This window comes from Mesoplodon mirus (genome assembly GCF_964341445.2).
Source record: "Mesoplodon mirus genome assembly, chromosome: 7".
Taxonomy (NCBI): domain Eukaryota; kingdom Metazoa; phylum Chordata; class Mammalia; order Artiodactyla; family Ziphiidae; genus Mesoplodon; species Mesoplodon mirus.
In genome coordinates, this window is record NC_138983.1 from 11,113,092 (window position 1) to 11,131,379 (window position 18,288).

An 18,288-nucleotide genomic window follows, 5' to 3' on the forward strand; every position below is an offset into this window, starting at 1 on the left:
ATGCCTTCTAAAGAAAAGGGAAAGAAGAGGGGCTCCCCTCTCTCCTTTACAAGTTAAAACATGGCTGCAACGTACGTTTAAATCACCAGCAATTCCTTAAGGCTCATTACAAATCAGAGCAGCAAGACAGAAGGAACAAAGAAAGAGACAAAAAAAAAAAAAAAAAAACCACCATCCCAAATGAAGAGGTCACCGCTTGCTGGCTCTCCGATGCCCTCCCTGCCTCAGGTATCAGACCCCAGAAAGATGAGAGGGTCCCTGGACAAGAGGGGAGACCCAGGAGCCCTCGGGAAAGTTTTGGGGCGAAGGAAATACTAACAGAAAGGATGGGACCAGCAGTCTGGACTAGGAAGGAGCATCTGGTCCTGATTCCCCCTTGTGGGGTACTGAAGGACTGTGGCCGGTGGGAACAGGTGAGCACAGATTCCCGCACCTCCTTCTCTGAACATGTAAATAGCTCTTTGCTCGGGGCTATAAACTCTTCTTTATAAACCCAGATCTTCACCCAATAAATCCAATTCAAAGAGACAAGGACGCATGATTTTTCTTGTCCCTGCAGCCTACTTCGCCCACCAGCCTCCTTCCAGGATGAGGGACTGTGGATTCCCAAAGACAAATACCACCACGTCCAAGGATTCCAAACACACACTCATGCCCGTGCACCCTCGGCCCAACATCTGGTTTTTCCAGTCTCTCTTCTCTAATTAAAAGAGTCAGGGGCTTCCCTGGTGGCGCAGTGGTTGAGAGTCCGCCTGCCGATGCAGGGGACATGGGTTTGTGCCCTGGTCCGGGAAGATCCCGCATGCCGCGGAGCGGCTGGGCCCGTGAGCCATGGCCGCTGAGCCTGCGCGTCCGGAGACTGTGCTCTGCAACGGGAGAGGCCACAACAGTGAGAGGACCGCATACCGCAAAAAAAAAAAAAGAGCCAGAAATTCTGAGGAAGTGTCAGCTCTGAATAGGCACTCAGGGTTCTCTGTCCCCCATTTGAGAGTCAGAGGGACCTTCTCTATGCCCCTTCTCCCTCCTACACTGTGGTCTTTTTCAGCAAAACCCTCCCAGAGGGAACGCTTCCCCTTTCCACTGACTGCCTCTTCCCGTAACACCTGCGATAGAGGAAATCAAGCGATAACGGTACCCCGGGTGAGCCTCGCACTTTTACTTTCAAGATGTTGTTCTGGCTGAACAGTCTGAGGCAAGAATTGGCCCCATTTGGAAATGAAGACACTGAGGAATAAACCCAAGGCCAGTGAGTCGCTGGACAACTGAACAAGAGGCAAAATCCCTGATGGTCCTGCTCCATGCGTTCTGCCATAACAATGATACCACCAGATAACACGTGTATTTTGTTGCAGGCACTCTTGTGGTTTCACACATATTATTTAATTCTCACGGCAACCTTATGAGGGACAAACAGGACTTTCCCCATTGACAGCGGAGATAACTACTTAATTAGAGGAAATAACTTGTCCCAGGTGATTCAGCTAATAAGTGGCAGAGTTAGGACTCAAAAGCAGGTCTGTGGGCGCCAAGAGCCCCAGTTCTTACCCTCTACACTCTATTTGAAGATGCCCTTCCCATGTTGGATCAGAAACACGCCCTCACTTATTTCAGGGGACGCTGCAATGTCAGTACAACGAAAATGATCTAATCTATAAGCATGAATGAAAAAGATAGCAGTGCAGATAATCCCATGAATGTGCAGGTATGTGGAGCTGTATCTGACTGCCTGATTGAAAACCCAGCTCTGCCCCGTAAGTAGCTGTGTGACCTTAAACAAGTGACTTAACCTCTCTGAGACTCGGTTTCCTTGTTTGTTGCATGAATAATCTGCTCATAGAACTGTTGTGAGGATTAAATTAGTGAATGCATGTGAAGTGTTTGGAGCAATGCTGGGTACATATTAAACTCCCAAGACCATGCCACGCAGACAGTTTTCTCTAAAAAGTTTCTGCAAAAGATGCAACTCTAATGCCAATACTCAGAAGGTGGCAGCAGGACCCTTAGAATGAGCTAAATTGTAGTTCATTTATTTGAATGAAGTCATTTCTCTACTGTGTGGATTTAAAGAAATAAACCTCCTTCCTGAATTTTGCTTCTGCAACATTCTCACCAATTTTGACCTTTACTACTCTCATTATCATTCATTTCTTTTTTTTTTTTTTTTTTTTTTTTTTTTGCGGTACGCGGGCCTCTCACTGCTGTGGCCTCTCCCATTGCGGAGCACAGGCTCCGGATGCGCAGGCTCAGCGGTCGTGGCTCACGGGCCCAGCTGCTCCGCGGCATGTGGGATCTTCCCGGACCAGGGCACGAACCCGTGTCCCCGGCATCGGCAGGCAGACTCTCAACCACTGCGCCACCAGGGAAGCCCCATTCCTTTCTAAATAGTTTGTCATTTCCATTTTGGTTTCTTTTGAACCCAAGTGTTATTTTAAAAGGTGGTTTTAAATTTCCAAAGTGGGTAAACCTGGGGAGGACTATGACTGTATTGTTAATTTCTAATTTTATTATATCAACCTCAGGGAGCATGGCCTATATGACTTAACATTTTGTGGAATTTGACATTTTATTTATGACTTAATACATGGTATTTTTTAATCTTCTATGTGTGCTTGAAAATATCTTGCATTCCATTTGTTGGGTACAAAAATCATCAAAATTTCATCCCCACATGCCATGTTAATTCCTCTGCTTTTGTTTCTCAGGACCTGAGCTAGGTCTAGAGAAGGAGCAGTGAAAAGGGATGGAAGTTCATCTAAAGAGAGGAAGGAGGAAAAACAGAACAAAAATGCCCTGTGGGCAGATGTCATCTATACTGATGAGTAATCTGTGGCTAGGGAGGTTAATTCATCCAGAATCACGCGGCTAGTAAGGAACAAACCCAGGGCTGGAACCCTGCTTGGTCCAACCCAGTGTTCACAGTGGATTATTTTAAAAGAAGGATCCTGGGGTCTCATAACCAACCACCTCGCCTACTACATTCTCCTTCTCACCCACTACAAGGTCCCATCCACAATAACAGATCCACCTGTCCATTGACTCAGCCAACAGTATTTACTGAACATCTATCATTTCCCGAGCAATAGTACAGAACGCTGGAGAAACACAGACCAAACTCAGCACCCCCTGCCCTTTGGGACCTCATGGTCTCAAATGGGAGGCAGACAGGCACACAGGTCATTGCAATGCCACGTGGTAAATGATGACAGCACTTAGCACAAGGAATTGTACACCCAGGAGAAGATGGGGCACCCAACATCACCTGAATTCAAGGCGGAGCCCAAGGAAGGGGGAGGTATTAGAAAATGGATGCAAAGGTGACTTCTCGGGGAAATTTTAAAGGTTGCATGGATTTACGCGAAGGATACCTACAGGAAGTCCATTTGGGGTGAGAAGACCACACCTTTTCCTGCTTTCCCTCTCGCCCCAGGAGCATTCAAGAAGATTCAAAGATTACCCTCTGCTTCTTCCTCCCCTACCATAGCCTTCTCCACTCTTTCCTGACTTCCTCCCTCTCCTCCCACCCCCCACTGCCCCCTCAGCACCCCACAGTATCCAGTTGCCAAGGATACAAAAAGGAGGAAGGAGCTCACAGTGTGTTCTCTAGTCCATCCTCAGCCTCCTCCTCAACTTCCTTTCAGCCTCTGTCCCACAAACCCCTCCCCCTCATGATCCTCCCAGAACACTTCACTAATAGTTATAATACCTAACAGTTACTGGGCACCACCCTGGGATGAGGATTCTAAGATATGTGCCTTATATTTATTTACCAAGGCATTTAATCTCTACAAGGATCTTCTGGGGACCCTCCCCACCTTACAGCTGAGAAAACTAAAGCATAAGGATGCAAGCAATCTCCCCAAGACCACGCAGACAGTGAGTGCCAGAGCCGGGAGGAGAGCCCAGGCAGTTTGCTGCAGAGCCCTTGTTCTCCACCACCACGGAGTGATGCCTCTTAACAGCAAACCCCACCCCCAGCTGTAGCCTGCAGCCCGCCCCCCTCCACCCCCGCCCCCTCCGCAAACATCCAAAGCACTAAAACACAAATGCCGTACCAAAGAGGTCGTAAAAAAAAAAAAAAAAAAAAGGAAAGACTGAGAAACTGTCACAGCTCAGAGGACGCTGAAGAAACATGACAGCTCAATGAAATGCATTACCTTGGGTGGGCTCCTAGATCAGAAAAAGGGACATCCATGGGAAAACAAGTGGAATCTAAATAAAGTCTAGAGCTTAGTGAATAGCAATGTACCAAGGTCAGTCTCTCAGTTTCGACAAATGTACCATCATAACTTGAGATATTAACAATGGAGGAAACCCAGTAGACAGGAACTCTCTGTACTATCCTTGTAACCTTTCTGTAAATCTAAAATTAGTCTAGAATAAAATGTTTATTTCTAAAAAAAGCAATCTTGCTGCTGTACCGCAGTTGCCCTGACCCAGGCAGCTAAACATACCCAGGTAGTATATGCTCCACTAATCTCTTTGAGTGGGGACTGAACCTTACCCACGTCTCCAGATGGAGACAGGAGAACGTTGCCATGGACACGGCCCAATGCCAGAAAACAGGCTGACCTAACAGTGGAGACAGTGATGAGGGGAGGAAGCTACAAAGGGGCCTAATGTATAAGGCCGGAAGTAAGGCCCCTCGGGACTACAGAATCTCCCAGCAAGTTCATTGTAGAATATGCCCGTTCATCCACTGGATAGCAAGGTTTACAGCTTTCTGAGCTGCGGGCTGGGACGTGAAAACACAGGGGGAATGAGGCGTGTGTGGTCTGGGCTCTCAGAGAGGAGGTTTCACATAACGTTACGTGGCTGCTTTTACGTATTGACAAAAATAAAGATTTGTGGAAGCCCAGGGAAGGCCTGGTGAATGCCAGATCTGGAAGCTTCCTTGCAGCGATGACACTGGAACTGAGCCTTGAGGGACACAGAAGATTTTCCAGGGAAAGAATGAGGTTGCTAGATTTTCACCGTGGTATCCACATCTTCTCCTTCACGGTCTTTCTGAAAAGGGGCAACCCTCCGTGAGGTGTTGGGCTGGGGTACAGCCAGCAGCCTTGGAACTCATCCATCCTCATCCCGGAGGACAGAACATGACCTCTGGCTTCGTTAGCACATTCATGGGTTCCCTGAGTACACGGTGCACTTCAAGCAGGTAAAGTTGCACCAACCCAGAGGGGACGGAAAGTCCTAGTGATGAATCCGGGGTGTGTAAGGAAGGGCCAAGGTGCTGTTGATCAGTCAATGAACAAGTGTTTACTAGGGAACTACCATGCAGAGTGCTGGCCCTGGGACCCCAGAAGAACGTCCCATCAGCCACCGCATCAAGGGCATACAGTGTAGTTGGGGAGATGATTATATACAGTGTAGGGTGATATAAATAAGCAAGACAGACTTGTTCAATTCTTGATCTCACCACTTCCCAGCTGGGGAATCTCAATCTCAATCTGAGCCTCAATTCCCTTAGTTGTAAAATGGCAATAATATATAACACCATCTTGCCTGGTGGGGTTCAGAGGATTAGAGACAAGGTGTGTAAGGCACCGAACACAAGTCCTTTCCAACAGTAAGTAGCAGCTCAATAAATGATCATTGTTACTGCAGTTGATACGGTGACACCAACAAGTAATAGAGCCATCGATATTAAAGACGACGGGACCTAGGAGGCAAAAGAGTCCAACCCATAAAAAACAGATGGGAGGTGGTTTCAAGCCCACTTCATGGTAAGAAAAAACCCCGCTGACTTAACAGAAGTATCAATATTTCACTGCAAAGCAACATGCAGCCCATGAGGGCTGCCGGCATGGAGGGGGCATATTCTAGGCTGCGTTTAGGGAGCGTTACCTGTAAAGTGAGTTTTGGAAGATGGGCAGGAATTTTGACAAAAGGGGAAAGGAGCCCTGAAGGGAGAGAAAACAACATGAACCATCGTTTCTCCCCGGGCTCCTGCCAGCCCCCCACCCCCAGCCTCCCCGCCCCCATCCCAGGAATAAAAATAACACTAATCCCCTGCTCTCAGCCAAGCATTTTCTCTCTGGCTTCTGGCTGATGGGTCTGTAATCCCTACTCAATCCCTATCACTGTCATCTCAGCCCTGCTCATGGCAGAACAGCTCTCCCAGGGGATGAATCCTGCCAGGGAGAGGGAGGAAGTGAGGAAGGAACCACCGACCAGTTACCAATCTTATCACCAAAGGATGGAATCTCAATGGGGAGAGTCTCCAGTCAGGGTGTTACAACCTGGCCGTGATGCAAAGCACCTGGCACGTAGTAGGGGCTCATTAAATAGTCTTGGAAGGAATTAGGCTCTAAAGGGGACGTACAGCTCCATGTTTCTGATGGTTATACTATAACCGTGCTCCTGAGGGACTCAAATGGGGGCACTTCAAAGGGGGAAGGAGGCCAAGGACAAGCCATTTAAGATGCAGCAAGACACAAGACAGAACAGAAAGAGTGAAAAAGTCAGTCTGGTCTTTAGGGCTTCCGGTGGTTGATTTCATTAGCGTGTCCTTATTGGCGCTGGCTGTGGAGGAACCAGTACACCCCAAGATGTTTCCAGTTCCCTACAGATCAATCTCCACAGGGATCCAAAGTCCTTGCCCTCCGTTCCATACATCACTGCTTCTCTATGAGCATTATCTATCTACCTTTGATGTTGGGGGTTCTCTTTTCATGGAATATACCCCGTTGTTTTCCCTATATGACCATGTATTCTTTCTGTATAAGAACTCTGCCTAGAATTCCCTGGCGGTCCAGTGGTTAAGACTCACTGCTTTCACTGCCATGGACCAGGTTCGATCCCTGGTCGGGGAGCTAAGATCCCACAAGCCATGCAGCGTGGCCAAAAAAAGTAAATAACTCTGTCTAACAGGATGCCCAGCAGTATGCTAGGCACATAGAGGTCAAAAAGCACCGATCGTGTTGTCTGTGTGAAGCACTCGCCAACGGGAGAATGGGTGAGAAAATCCAGGATCCTTGGCTTTCTTCTTAGGAGACTCCCCGTGCCTCTGAAGGAATTAGATTTCAGCCTTAACACGGACTTGAACAGGAGCATCACTTCTTCTGCAAAGAGCCCCCAGGCCCTAGTGCCCTGTCCCCAGGGGCTGGCCAATAGGGTCTTCCTGCGGTTGCTTATGTCCCAAGGATAGGACACTGTGTCTGTTTCTTGTGTGTCTCCCTAGCTGACTGTGACCTCCCTAAGGCCCAGGAGTATGTGTTCACCAGCATTACCATCCCCATCCCCAGCACCTATCAGAGGGCTTAGGACATAGTAGGCATTCGGTTTTTTTTTTTTCTTTTTTGGCTGTGTTGGGTCTTCATTGCTGCGCACCCGTTTTCTCAAGTCGCAGCGAGCGGGGGTCACTCCTTGTTGCGGTGCACGGGCTTCTCATTGCGGTGGCTTCTCTTGTTGCGGAGCACGGGCTCTAGGTGCGCGGGCTTCAGTAGTTGCAGCACGTAGGCTCAGTAGTTGTGGCTCACAGGCTCTAGAGCGCAGGCTCAGTAGTTGTGGCGCAGGGGCTTAGTTGCTCCACAGCATGTGGGATCTTCCCGGACCAGGGCTCAAAACCATGTCCCCTGCACTGGCGGGCGGATTCTTAACCACTGCGCCACCAGGGAAGTCCCTCCGTAAACATTTGCTGAATTAAAAGAGGGCCAGGCAAGAGGTTCCTGGATGGGAATTGTCTGGACTCAGCGGATCCAAAGTTCAGCTGGTGAGAAATCAGGAGGAACCGCCTTGTGAGACAGGCTGGGTGTAGGCACCGCACATTCCTGGCAAGCGGGTCTGATGTCCCTGAAAGGGCAGGCTGCTGGGATGGCCAGCCAGGAGGAGCCATGCAAGAGATAAAATGAGTCAGGGCTTGTGACTGTAGCCTCAGGAAGGTGTGCCCTTCAGTGTGGATGCTTCTCCCAGCAGGTCACGTTTGGGGAACTGGAATTTACTGTGATGGGTGATTATCACGGATTATCTCGTTTCACCCTCAGTGACCCTATAGGGAGGGTACGATGATCCACTTTACAGGAGCGACTCTGAGACCTCAGTCCTATGGACGTCAGAGCTTCCCAGTGCTTGGGACAGGCTCACAATGAAGCATTTCTAGAAACACACGTCGTCAGAGTTGATGGGGGCCTTGAACCTCCTCATGTGCTTCCCCTCCCTCCGAGAACACTCAGATTCCTACAACATGCAACATCCCAGCAAGCTTCTTGCCTCCCTCCCATGTCCTGCCAGCCCAGCCCAGCCCATCCTCGGGCAGCTCTGACTACCAAAAACGCTTTCTACAGAGCCCTCACATCTGCCCATCAGCCCCGCTTCTTCACGTCTTCTCCTCTTATCTACTCGAGCAGAGCTAATCCCCTGCACGTGACAGCTCTCCAGCTATCCAGAGGCAGTTAACGCCTCGCCTCCCCCAGAGTTTAGAAAGAGCCCCACAGACAGAGATTGCACCAGGCTCAGGGTAAAATTGGTTTCATGAAGTTAGCAAACGTTGATAAAAGGAATCAGAGAGACAAGATGGTTATCTTGTTGCTGGGGGGGGGGCGGGGTGTCTCTCTCCCAGGGGAAGGAGGAGCTGGTTAGGGGAGCCAAAAGCCATCTCAACCTTAACAACAAACAGTCTTCAAGAAAAACGTTAATATTGCCGGAAGGGGCTTCTGAGATCAACCACACTCCTTGCTTTCCAAAGGGGGATTGGAGGAGCAGAGAGGTAAAGTGACACCAAGGAACACAGCTCTTAAAGGGCAAAGCCACAACTGGAATCCCTTGAACCCACAGCCGGGGCCTCTTGCACAGTGTTACCACCCATCTCCCTGCTCCACAGGGCTGGAACAGCACCTGTAATGTCAGAACAGCACTGCCATCATAACGGCGCCGTCTACAATCTCACTTCCACCACATCCCCAAGAGGGAAAGGGAGAAACACAGCATTAGCTCCATTTTACAGAAGGTAACAGTGAGGCTCGGAGAAGCAAAGGGACTTGCTTGGGTTCCCCGGCAAAGTGAATTTATACTTGGAACTCAAAGCTCAGTTAAGGCTCTGTGCTGTTTGTTGGCAATGGCCGTTGAAAGGGCCGTGGGAGGGACTTCCCTGGCGGTCCCGTGGTTAGGACTCCATGCTCTCACTGCCGAGAGCACAGGTTCCATCCCTGGTCGGGGAACTAAGACCCCGCAAGCCGGACATGGAATGGACTTCCTAACGCAAGGAAGGGCGCCACCTCCGCCTGCTGTCCAGTTCTGCATTGTTTCGGGACTGCCGGCTGCGCGCTCCAGGAAGATCTTCAAAACCACGCTCTTCTTCCCTTTCTGCCGCCCCAGTCAGCGTGCTCCAGGGCGAAAGGGGTCAGCAGCCTGGGTTCCTCCCCCGGCTGAGCCCTCACCAGCTCTGTGACCTGGGGCGTCCCTCCTTCCCAGTCTGAGCTCTAGTTTCCTCACCTTTAAAAACAGAGGCAATCAATTCTGCCCTGACAGTAAACGGGATGTTATGAGGCTCAGATGACAATGAGCAAGTAGGAGGCTGGGAGGCTCACTGCCACCATCGGTGCCACCAAGGCTGCCCCTTGGCCTCCGTCACTTCCCCATCACCCCCACCTCCTCCACAGCCCTACTACCTAGAGCAGGTAAGAGGGTCAAGAAGGTCTCAGCCAAGACAACGGAGGAGAAAGAAAAATAACTGTGACATCAGCCCAGAAGCCCCTCACACTTGAACCAGGCTTTATTTTTCCGAAGAGCTTTCGCAGTGACGAGCATAAGATTTACCGTTGCTTAGTCCTGCATGTGCCAGGCACCATACAAAGGGCTCTGCATACTCTCTTGGGTTTAGTCCTCACAACTACCCATTTGACAGATGACAAAACTTCGGCTCCAAGGTTAAGTACGAGATGGCTGGTACGTAGTGGAGCCAGAAGGCAAACCCAGTTCTATCCAGTCCCCTGTTCCCCAACCTTTAATGTGCTCATAATCACCCGGGGAGATTTATGAATAATCAGATTCTGATTCCATAGGTCCAGACTGAGGCCTAAGCTTCTGCGCTTCTGACAAGCTCCCAAGTAGATGGACTACTTTGTATCACGGGCTACATTTTAAATTCCGTTAAGACAGAGCCTGAGTCACCCAATCCCCGGGGCTTAGCACTGGGCCTGCTCCATAGAATACACTCAATAATTATTTGTTCAATGAATCCGTGAATGTTGGACTTAATCCATGCTTTAACACTTCTCTATACGAAGCCCCATTATATCATTTGATCTCATAACAAATTCTAAGGCATATCAATCTCCCTTTGACAGATAAGGAAACAGGCTCAAAAGAGTACAGTAGCCTAAGGTTTTACAGCTTTTGTGCAGCAGAACCGGAAACGATCTACCTGCAGATCCTTGGCCCTGACCACAGCTGTCCCAAGGATGGGGGTGGGCGTGGGAGGGGGAATTAATCATTACAGACAGCTGGGTGGTGAGGAGCTGGCCCCCATCCAGGCACGTGACCAGCTCACAGCTCGGGAGGTCACCCACTAGAGCTGCTCTCCGGGGGCGAGGGCAGTCGTCTCAGCGTCCCCCAAGAGAGAAACGAGGAGGAGCGTGGGAGGAGGCGGGTACTGGGCACAGTGCCAGGCAGCACTGGGCAGGTGGTGAGTGCCCCTTGACCTCACAGAGAGCCCCGCTGGACCCAAGCACCCACCACCTCCCGCGGATCCCATCTCTAGACTGATGCTGTCCAGCTTGGGGGGCGGGGAGGAGACTAGAGGCATCCAGGGAAATTGCAGCCTAGCGATGAATCACCGGCACATGACCCCAGAGAGGAGGGGTGGGTGCGTCTGGGGCTTGGGGAGGACAGGCCTTGCGCCCGCCCCGCACTCCCCCCGCCCAGCCTCGATTTGGGGGAGCGAGGGAAGCCCCTCTCCCGCGCAGCTCCACCCCCGCAGCCCCCGGCCCGCCCGGTTCCCGGGTGCGGCGGGACTCACGGCCTTCAGCTGCTCCAGCCGGTCCTTCATCCTGGTGCCCAGGCGCCCGGAGGCAGGTGAGCGCGTCCCAGGTGAGCGGCCGGAAGTGGCGGCCGGGCCCGGCCAGGACGGAGGAGCAGGCGGAGGCGGGCGGCGGCCGCGGGCGAGAAGGAGCGTCCGAGGCCACTGGAGACTCCGCCGCGCCGCCCCCTCCGGCCCAGCCGGCGCAGCGCGCTCCAAATCCGGCTCCCCGGCCGGCGCCGGCGCGCAGCGCTGATCCGCCCGGCGGACCCGCCCCTTACCTGGGCCGCGCCCCGCGCTCCTCCTTAAAGGGCCAGTGCCCCGCCGCCGCCCGGCCACCTTTCGCGCCTCTCACTCCACCTCCCCTAGCTCCAGGTGCCCCGAAGGAGCAGCACTGGGAGATCCCGCCGCGAGTGGGTCTGTCTGACCTCAATTCCAACCTTTCCATTCAACAGCCATTCACTACCTGTGCCGGGCTCTGTGCTAGGATCCAGCCCTCAACAGACTGATTCATTGCTAGGCGGCGCCCACATCCCATAAACGAGGAACTCTGAGACAACGTGATTCGTGCTATAACAGGTGGGAGAGAGAGAGCAATTAATTCTGCCTGGAGGAAGGGCATTCCAAGTAAAGGAATGCGCACGGTCCGGGGGACTGCGTGCTGGAGCTGAAAGAGTGTGTTCCTCGTGGAAATAACTGGAGGTGAGGCGGGGTGGGGAAGGCTGGGACGAAGAATTTGGATTTTATGCTGTTGGCAATGGGGATCCTTAAGAGAAATGCAAGCAGTTCAAGGATGAAGTCAGAACAGCTGCCACTAACAAAGTGTGTACCTTTGGAAAGTTATTGTTTCTCTAGGGGACTCCGTTTCTGTATCTATAAATCAGAGATATTACCCACTTCCCAGTTTGCTGTGGGGCCTTGCTGACAGAGGAGGAATGACTGATTCGTCACCTGTGGAGCAGAGAGCTGTAAGAGAAGGATGTGTGTATTGGAAAGCTTAAGCTTTCCTACCTGATCCCCTAGGTGAGCAGTACCTGATCCCACTTTCTGAAAAGTGGGCGGTTTCTTCGCACTGCCCCTCCGTCTTTCTCCCCTCCCCGGCCCCACACCTCCACCCTCTCTTCCCTCTTCCCTATTTATCTTCCTTCTTGGGAACAGATGACATATCCAGCAGATATGGAGTGGAGCTCAATGAATAGGACTGACAGGCCTAAGATTCAATCCTCAAATCAGGGAAAGAATCTGAGCTCTGCATCCAGATTAAAGGGCTGTAGGACTTTCTTGGTGGTGCCGTGGTTAAGAATCCGCCTGCCAGTGCAGGGGACACGGGTTCAAGCCCTGGTCCGGGAAGATCCCATATGCCACGGAGCAGCTAAGCCCGTGTGCCACAACTACTGAGCCTGCGCTCTAGAGCCCTCGCGCTACAACTACTTAAGCCCGCAACAAGAGAAGCAGCCACCGTAATGGGAAGCCCGTGCACCACAACGAAGAGTAGCCCCCGCTCACCGCAACTAGAGAAAGCCCGCGTGCAGCAACGAAGACCCAACGCAGCCAAAAATAAATAAATATATATATTTTTAAAGGGCTGTAAATATTTTCGTAATTCTAACAGAACTTTGCCCTGTTCTGCAATCTTAGCGCTTGCTCCGTGCTGACTTCATCCCCTCCCATGAAGATATGGTCTGTAATCCTCGCTCTAGTCCTGCACACTTCCTTCTTCCCGAGGCGTTCGCTAGGTGAATTAATTTCCAGTCTTTGGCAAAGGGAAGGCTTCTGCGCCCCCTGGTGGTCAGAAATGGAAACGGTAAGCTAATCAGAAATCGCATTCCACCTCCTTTCCTTAACAAATTTTTGTTAATGGGGATAGTTAAGTTTCCGCGCTTCAGGAAAAGAGAGTCTTCTGAGGAGACAGATATGTGAACAACTCTTTATATTAGACGTCTGAAAAGGACCACAGGAAATGATCAAGAGTGGCCATTCAGCCTCTGCCTGAATGCATTTTAATTTTTTCATTTTTTTCAAACACTCTCAAGCATCTTCTCTGGTTGAACAGTTCCAAGTGTTGTTTAAGTGTTTTGTTATATGAAACCAAAATTTTCCTTCCTATAACTTCCACCACTGTTTCTTTCTCTTTGCCTTTGTCCAAACATTGAAGAAATTTAATCTATCCTTCACAAGACGGGCTTTCCATGAAGGGACAGTAGCTATGGAACCACAGAACGATTGCTGACACATAGCCAGGAGGACTGAGTTCGAGACACAGTTTCTGCCACAAAACAGCTGTCACTTGACATCACACAATCTATTCTCTCATCTGTGAGGTAAGGAGGCTGATCAAAACTAGTGATTCTCGAACTTTGCAAGATCAAGAACATCATACATTCTTTTTTTAAATTTTTATTTTTTTATTTTTTAATAGTGTTTATTTATTTTTACTTGTTGACCGTTTGCTCTATTTATTTATTTATTTATGGCTGTGTTGTGTCTTCGTTTCTGTGCGAGGGCTTTCTCTAGTTGTGACAAGCGGGGGCCGCTCTTCATCGCGGTGCGCGGGCCTCTCACTATCGCGGCCTCTCTTGTTGCGGAGCACAGGCTCCAGACGCGCAGGCTCAGTAGTTGTGGCTCACGGGCCCAGTTGCTCTGCGGCATGTGGGATCCTCCCAGACCAGGGCTCGAACCCGTGTCCCCTGCATTGGCAGGCAGATTCTCAACCACTGCGCCACCAGGGAAGCCCAAGAACATCATACATTCTTAATTTTCATTTGTGGATATCTTGTTTTGAATGATTCCATATCCCTTAGAAAATACATTTACTAGGTAATCAGAATTTGGTTTCCTCAAACTCATAGATACAGAGAACAGATGATTGCCAGAGATGGGGGGCGGGGAGCAAAATGGGTGAAGGGAGTCGAAAGGTACAAACTTCAAATTATAAAATATGTAAGTCCTGGGGATGTAATGTACAGCATGGTGACTATAGTTAATAATACTGTATTGTATATTTGGAGTTGCTAACAGACTAGATCCTAAAAGTTCTTATCAAGGGTCCTCTCTGCTATTGTCAAACTTGTTTTTATAAACTCCTGTTTTATATTTTATTTTGGTATATCAATCTTGAGTACGTTATTGTCAGGTCTTCATTGGTAACCCCCTTCCCTATGACAGTACAGTGTGTACTCAATTTTGGAGCATGGAAAATACATGTACTTGTTTTGTACCTGTAGTTTGGATATATAATTGACATCTTTGTGCTTTGGTTTTTCAAAAATTTTAAGGCTGTAATGAGGAGTCACATTTACAATCATCAATATATTCTCTACAGTTCTCTACAGTGAATATGCTCCCTTAATTAAATCATGATGCTGGGGAAAAAAAAGTTCTTATCAAAACAAAAACAAAGTTGTAACTATGTGAGGTGATGGATATATTGTGGTTATCATTTTGGGATTAACATGTACACACTACTATATAGAAGATAGATAACCAACAAGAACCTACTGTATAGCACAGGGAACTCTATACTCAGTGGTAACCTATATGGGAAAAGAATCTGAAAAGGAATGGGCATATGTATATGTATAACTGAATTACTTTGCTGTACACCTGAAACTAACACATTATAAATCAACTATACACGAATAAAATTTTTTTAAAAATCATTATGTTGCACACCTTAAACTAATGCAATGTTATATGTCAATATATATTTCAATAAAACTAGGAAACAAAAAAGAAATTTGGTTTCCTAGGAGAGGATGTTTCCATGAAGGGGAAAAAAAATGACATTTTGGTTAGCCTATGTGGCCATAACAGAAATGACCATTTGATTTTCCTTAACCTTTTTACACATTGAAAACAGCATAAAGAGCGCTCTTAACTGCACGTAGAGTCCAGGAACCCAGGAAGGGAAGCATCAGCAGAGTTCTCTTCTTATGACATTCTATTCGAAGGGAGTTGTCACAGACTTCAAGCCTTTTTTAAAAAACTCCTATTAGGTATGAACCCTATTTTGTTCATTTTCTATTAATATTTGCTCTTCCATGACAGGCAGAAGTCTGGATTGCAGCAGCTAGTTGTGTAAAATAAACTGAAGAAAGTCAAGTTACTGAGGGACAAGGGACCTGGGTGAGGAGAGGCCATGGGCTGGTGAGGAAGACTCTGACATTGAGCCCAAATGGACTGTAGGGTCTCCACGTAGATGGACAGTGACTTAAGGTTCCAGGCTTAGTAGGATCCCCTCCTCTCTGATGTATTTTTATTTTTCTGCTCTACCAGGGTGCTTGGTTTCCCACCATGTCTAGTGCGTAGCTGTTTCCCCACTAAACAAATATAGCAAGATTAAATCAAGTGTTTGCATTTTGGCTATAGATAAGTCAGCCAACACTTAATTTCACCTTTACAAACAAACGAAAAAGAAGATCCTGGGGTCTGGGGCTCCGCTTCCCTCTCTCTCTCTTTCCTCTAAGCCTGTTTCTTTCCCACTGGAGAAAAGCACTGAGCCTTACCCCACCTTGACCCTCAGGGCCTGCTGAGGAACAGGTGAGACCACTTTCTGGCTATTGTACCTGGAGGCAGTGTCCCCAGGGTGCGGTGTTCAATAGAAAGAGATAAAGGAGCTAGAAAATTGAAAGGGAATGTCCTTTCTTTTTTTTTTTTTTTCTTGGTACGCAGGCCTCTCACTGTTGTGGCCTGTTGTGGCCTCTCCCGTTGCAGAGCACAGGCTCCGGATGCGCAGGCTCAGCGGCCATGGCTCACGGGCCCAGCCACTCCACGGCATGTGGGATCTTCCCGGACCGGGGCACGAACCCGTGTCCCCTGCATCAGCAAGTGGACTCTCAACCACTGCGCCACCAGGGAAGCCCAGAGAAGATCTTTTCTGTTCCCCACAGCAGTTCTTCCCCACTGCAGGGAGGATGGAGAATACACTTCCTGACTTGTAGTTTTCACCCCCTTACAGTTTGTATTAGTTATCTATTGCCACATAACAAATTACCTTAAAACAGCTTGAAACAACATTACCCTCTGGTTTCTGTGATTCAGGAATCCAGGTGCAGTTTAGCTGGGTGCCTCTGCCTCAAGGCTGCAATTAAGGTGTTGGCTGGAGGCTGCGTCTCATCTCATGGCTTGACTGGGAAAGGATCTGCTTCCAAAGTCACTCACATGGTTGCCAGCAAGATTCAGTTCTTCAAGGGCTGTACTTCACCCTGTGGGCCTCTTCATAGGGCAGCTCACAACATGGCAGCTGAATTCCATCAGCCCAAGCAGGTGAGAGGGATAGAGAAAGAGAGAGAAAAGCCAAAGTGTTTCTATAACCTAATCTCGGCTGTGACATCACTTTTGCCATACTGTATCGATTAAAAGAGAAGCCCTAGGGCTTCCCTGGTGGCGCAGTGGTTGAGAGTCTGCCTGCCGATGCAGGGGACACGGGTTCGTGCCCCGGTCTGGGAAGATCCCACATGCCGCGGAGCAACTAGGCCCGTGAGCCATGGCTGCTGAGCCTGAGCGTCCGGAGCCTGTGCTCTGCAACGGGAGAGGCCACAACAGTGAGAGGCCCACATACCGCAAAAAAAAAAAAAAAAAGAGAGAGAGAGAGAAGCCCTAGGTTCAGCCCACACTCAAGGCCAGGAGATTACACAAGGGGATGAAGACAGGGAGCCACCTCAGCAGCTGCCTAGAACACAATTCAAATCCCAAGTTCATGCCAGAGTTACGCTCTTTCACCTCAGAGCTCTCTTCTCCCCTGTATCTGAACTGGACAACTCTGACCCATTCTAGGATTAAGTGTCCCTCACACATGCTTCCCTGACAGCCTGGACTTCAAGATAGCCCTACCACACTGTGTAACCTGGTCTACCTCCTGTACCTTCCATGAGCTCCGCGAGGTCAGCAGCCTTGTCTCTCCTTTTCACTAATGCGAACCCAGACCCCAGCCTCGGCCCCAAAATGTCATTGTAGGCACTCAGTTAGGGTTTACCAAATTAATTAAATGAAGCTTCTTGCCATATGGCTCCATTATGTCTTTCTTATGATTAAAACTCATCAGTGGCTCCTTATTACAAGATTAGGGAGTCCAGACTCTTCTTGGAATGGCATTCAAGCCCTTGCGCAGTCTGGCCCCAGCCCAAGGTACTGTCACTCCCTGACACACACAGCCCCACCTTCAGCCTCCTCAAACACCCTCCTCTTCTCTGCATCTAACATGCCCAGGCTTTCCCACCCATCTCTGCCTGATTTGTCCTTTTTCCATTTCATGTCTGACAAATCCCTACTCCTCCTTCAAGACCGAGGCCTTCTCCAGTTCACGTCTCCTTGGCCCTCTGCCCTCCCACCCCAAACAGTACTCGTTCAGATCTATTTTAAAAGCAGGGCTTCGCTGGTGGTGCAGTGGTTGAGAGTCCGCCTGCCTCTGCAGGGGACACGGGTTTGTGCCCCGGTCCAGGAAGATCCCACATGCCGTGGAGCAGCTGGGCCCGTGAGCCATGGCCGCTGAGCCTGCGCTCCGCAACAGGAGAGGCCACAACAGTGAGAGGCCCTCATACCGCAAGAAAAAAAAAATGAAGCAAACCCTGGGTTGTCTTATACCTCGTTGCTTACATATCTGTTGAGAGCAACGACCATGTATTATATTATTCACCTTCCAGGGGTACTGTGAGGTAGGTGCGCTGCAATTATTTGGAGGATAAATCAAGGAATAGTTGACTACTGTTCTTATGTAGTGTGTGACTACACATACACACACATACACACACACAGACACTCACACACACACACTTCCTAGGGATTCTCCTCTCCTCTCCTTAAGGAGGAAAGAAGATCCTTCCTGGATCTTAAAACTAAATGCAATTGCAACTCCCTGTGTCACTGAACTGTGTGTTTAAAACAATGTATTTTAAAGACATAGAGGACAGACTTGTGGTTGCCAAGGACGAGGGGGATGGGTGGGGAAGGGATGAAGGGGGAGTTCGGAATTAGCAGATGCAAAATATTATATATAGAATGGATAAATAACAAGGTCCTACTGTAGAGCACAGGGAACTATATTCAATATCCTGTAATAAACCATAATGGAAAAGAATATGAAAGATGTATATATATATAGAACTGAATCACTTTGCTATACATTAGAAATTAATACCACATTGTAAATCAACTATACTTCAGTAAAATAAATTTTTAAAAAATAATGTGCTTTGTTTATAAAGATGTTTTATATCATGTTGTTCAGATGTTTTCCTAACACGAATCTCCCTATACCACATACCTATGCTTATGATTTAACAATGTAAATAATTTGCACCATATTCATTTGTTTTTATGTTTATACAAACTCCTCA

General features: G+C 49.0%; 1 protein-coding gene and 1 long non-coding RNA gene across 7 annotated transcripts in view; one reads left to right on the forward strand and one right to left on the reverse strand.

Annotated features, from left to right (window-relative positions):
- The window catches only part of STX3 (syntaxin 3), a 43,312-nt gene extending 32,132 nt beyond the window's left edge, over positions 1-11,180 (reverse strand). For all 3 annotated transcript variants that reach the window (XM_082628444.1, XM_082628443.1, XM_082628442.1), the window contains exon 1: positions 10,955-11,180. In XM_082628444.1, the coding sequence (XP_082484570.1) occupies positions 10,955-10,984 (30 nt within the window). In that variant the 5' untranslated portion in view covers positions 10,985-11,180. The remainder of the gene's footprint in view (positions 1-10,954) is intronic.
- On the forward strand, positions 10,797-17,302 carry LOC309808308. Of its 4 annotated transcripts, XR_014294731.1 has the most exons (4): positions 11,667-11,977; positions 12,593-12,758; positions 13,110-13,275; positions 15,995-17,302. It is a non-coding gene; the product is annotated as an uncharacterized lncRNA (long non-coding RNA). The 4 variants fall into 4 exon arrangements; XR_014294729.1 differs by lacking the exons at positions 11,667-11,977; positions 12,593-12,758; positions 13,110-13,275 and adding exons at positions 10,797-11,010; positions 11,410-11,656; XR_014294730.1 differs by having other exon boundaries at positions 11,667-12,758.
- Positions 17,303-18,288: the final 986 nt, after the last annotated feature.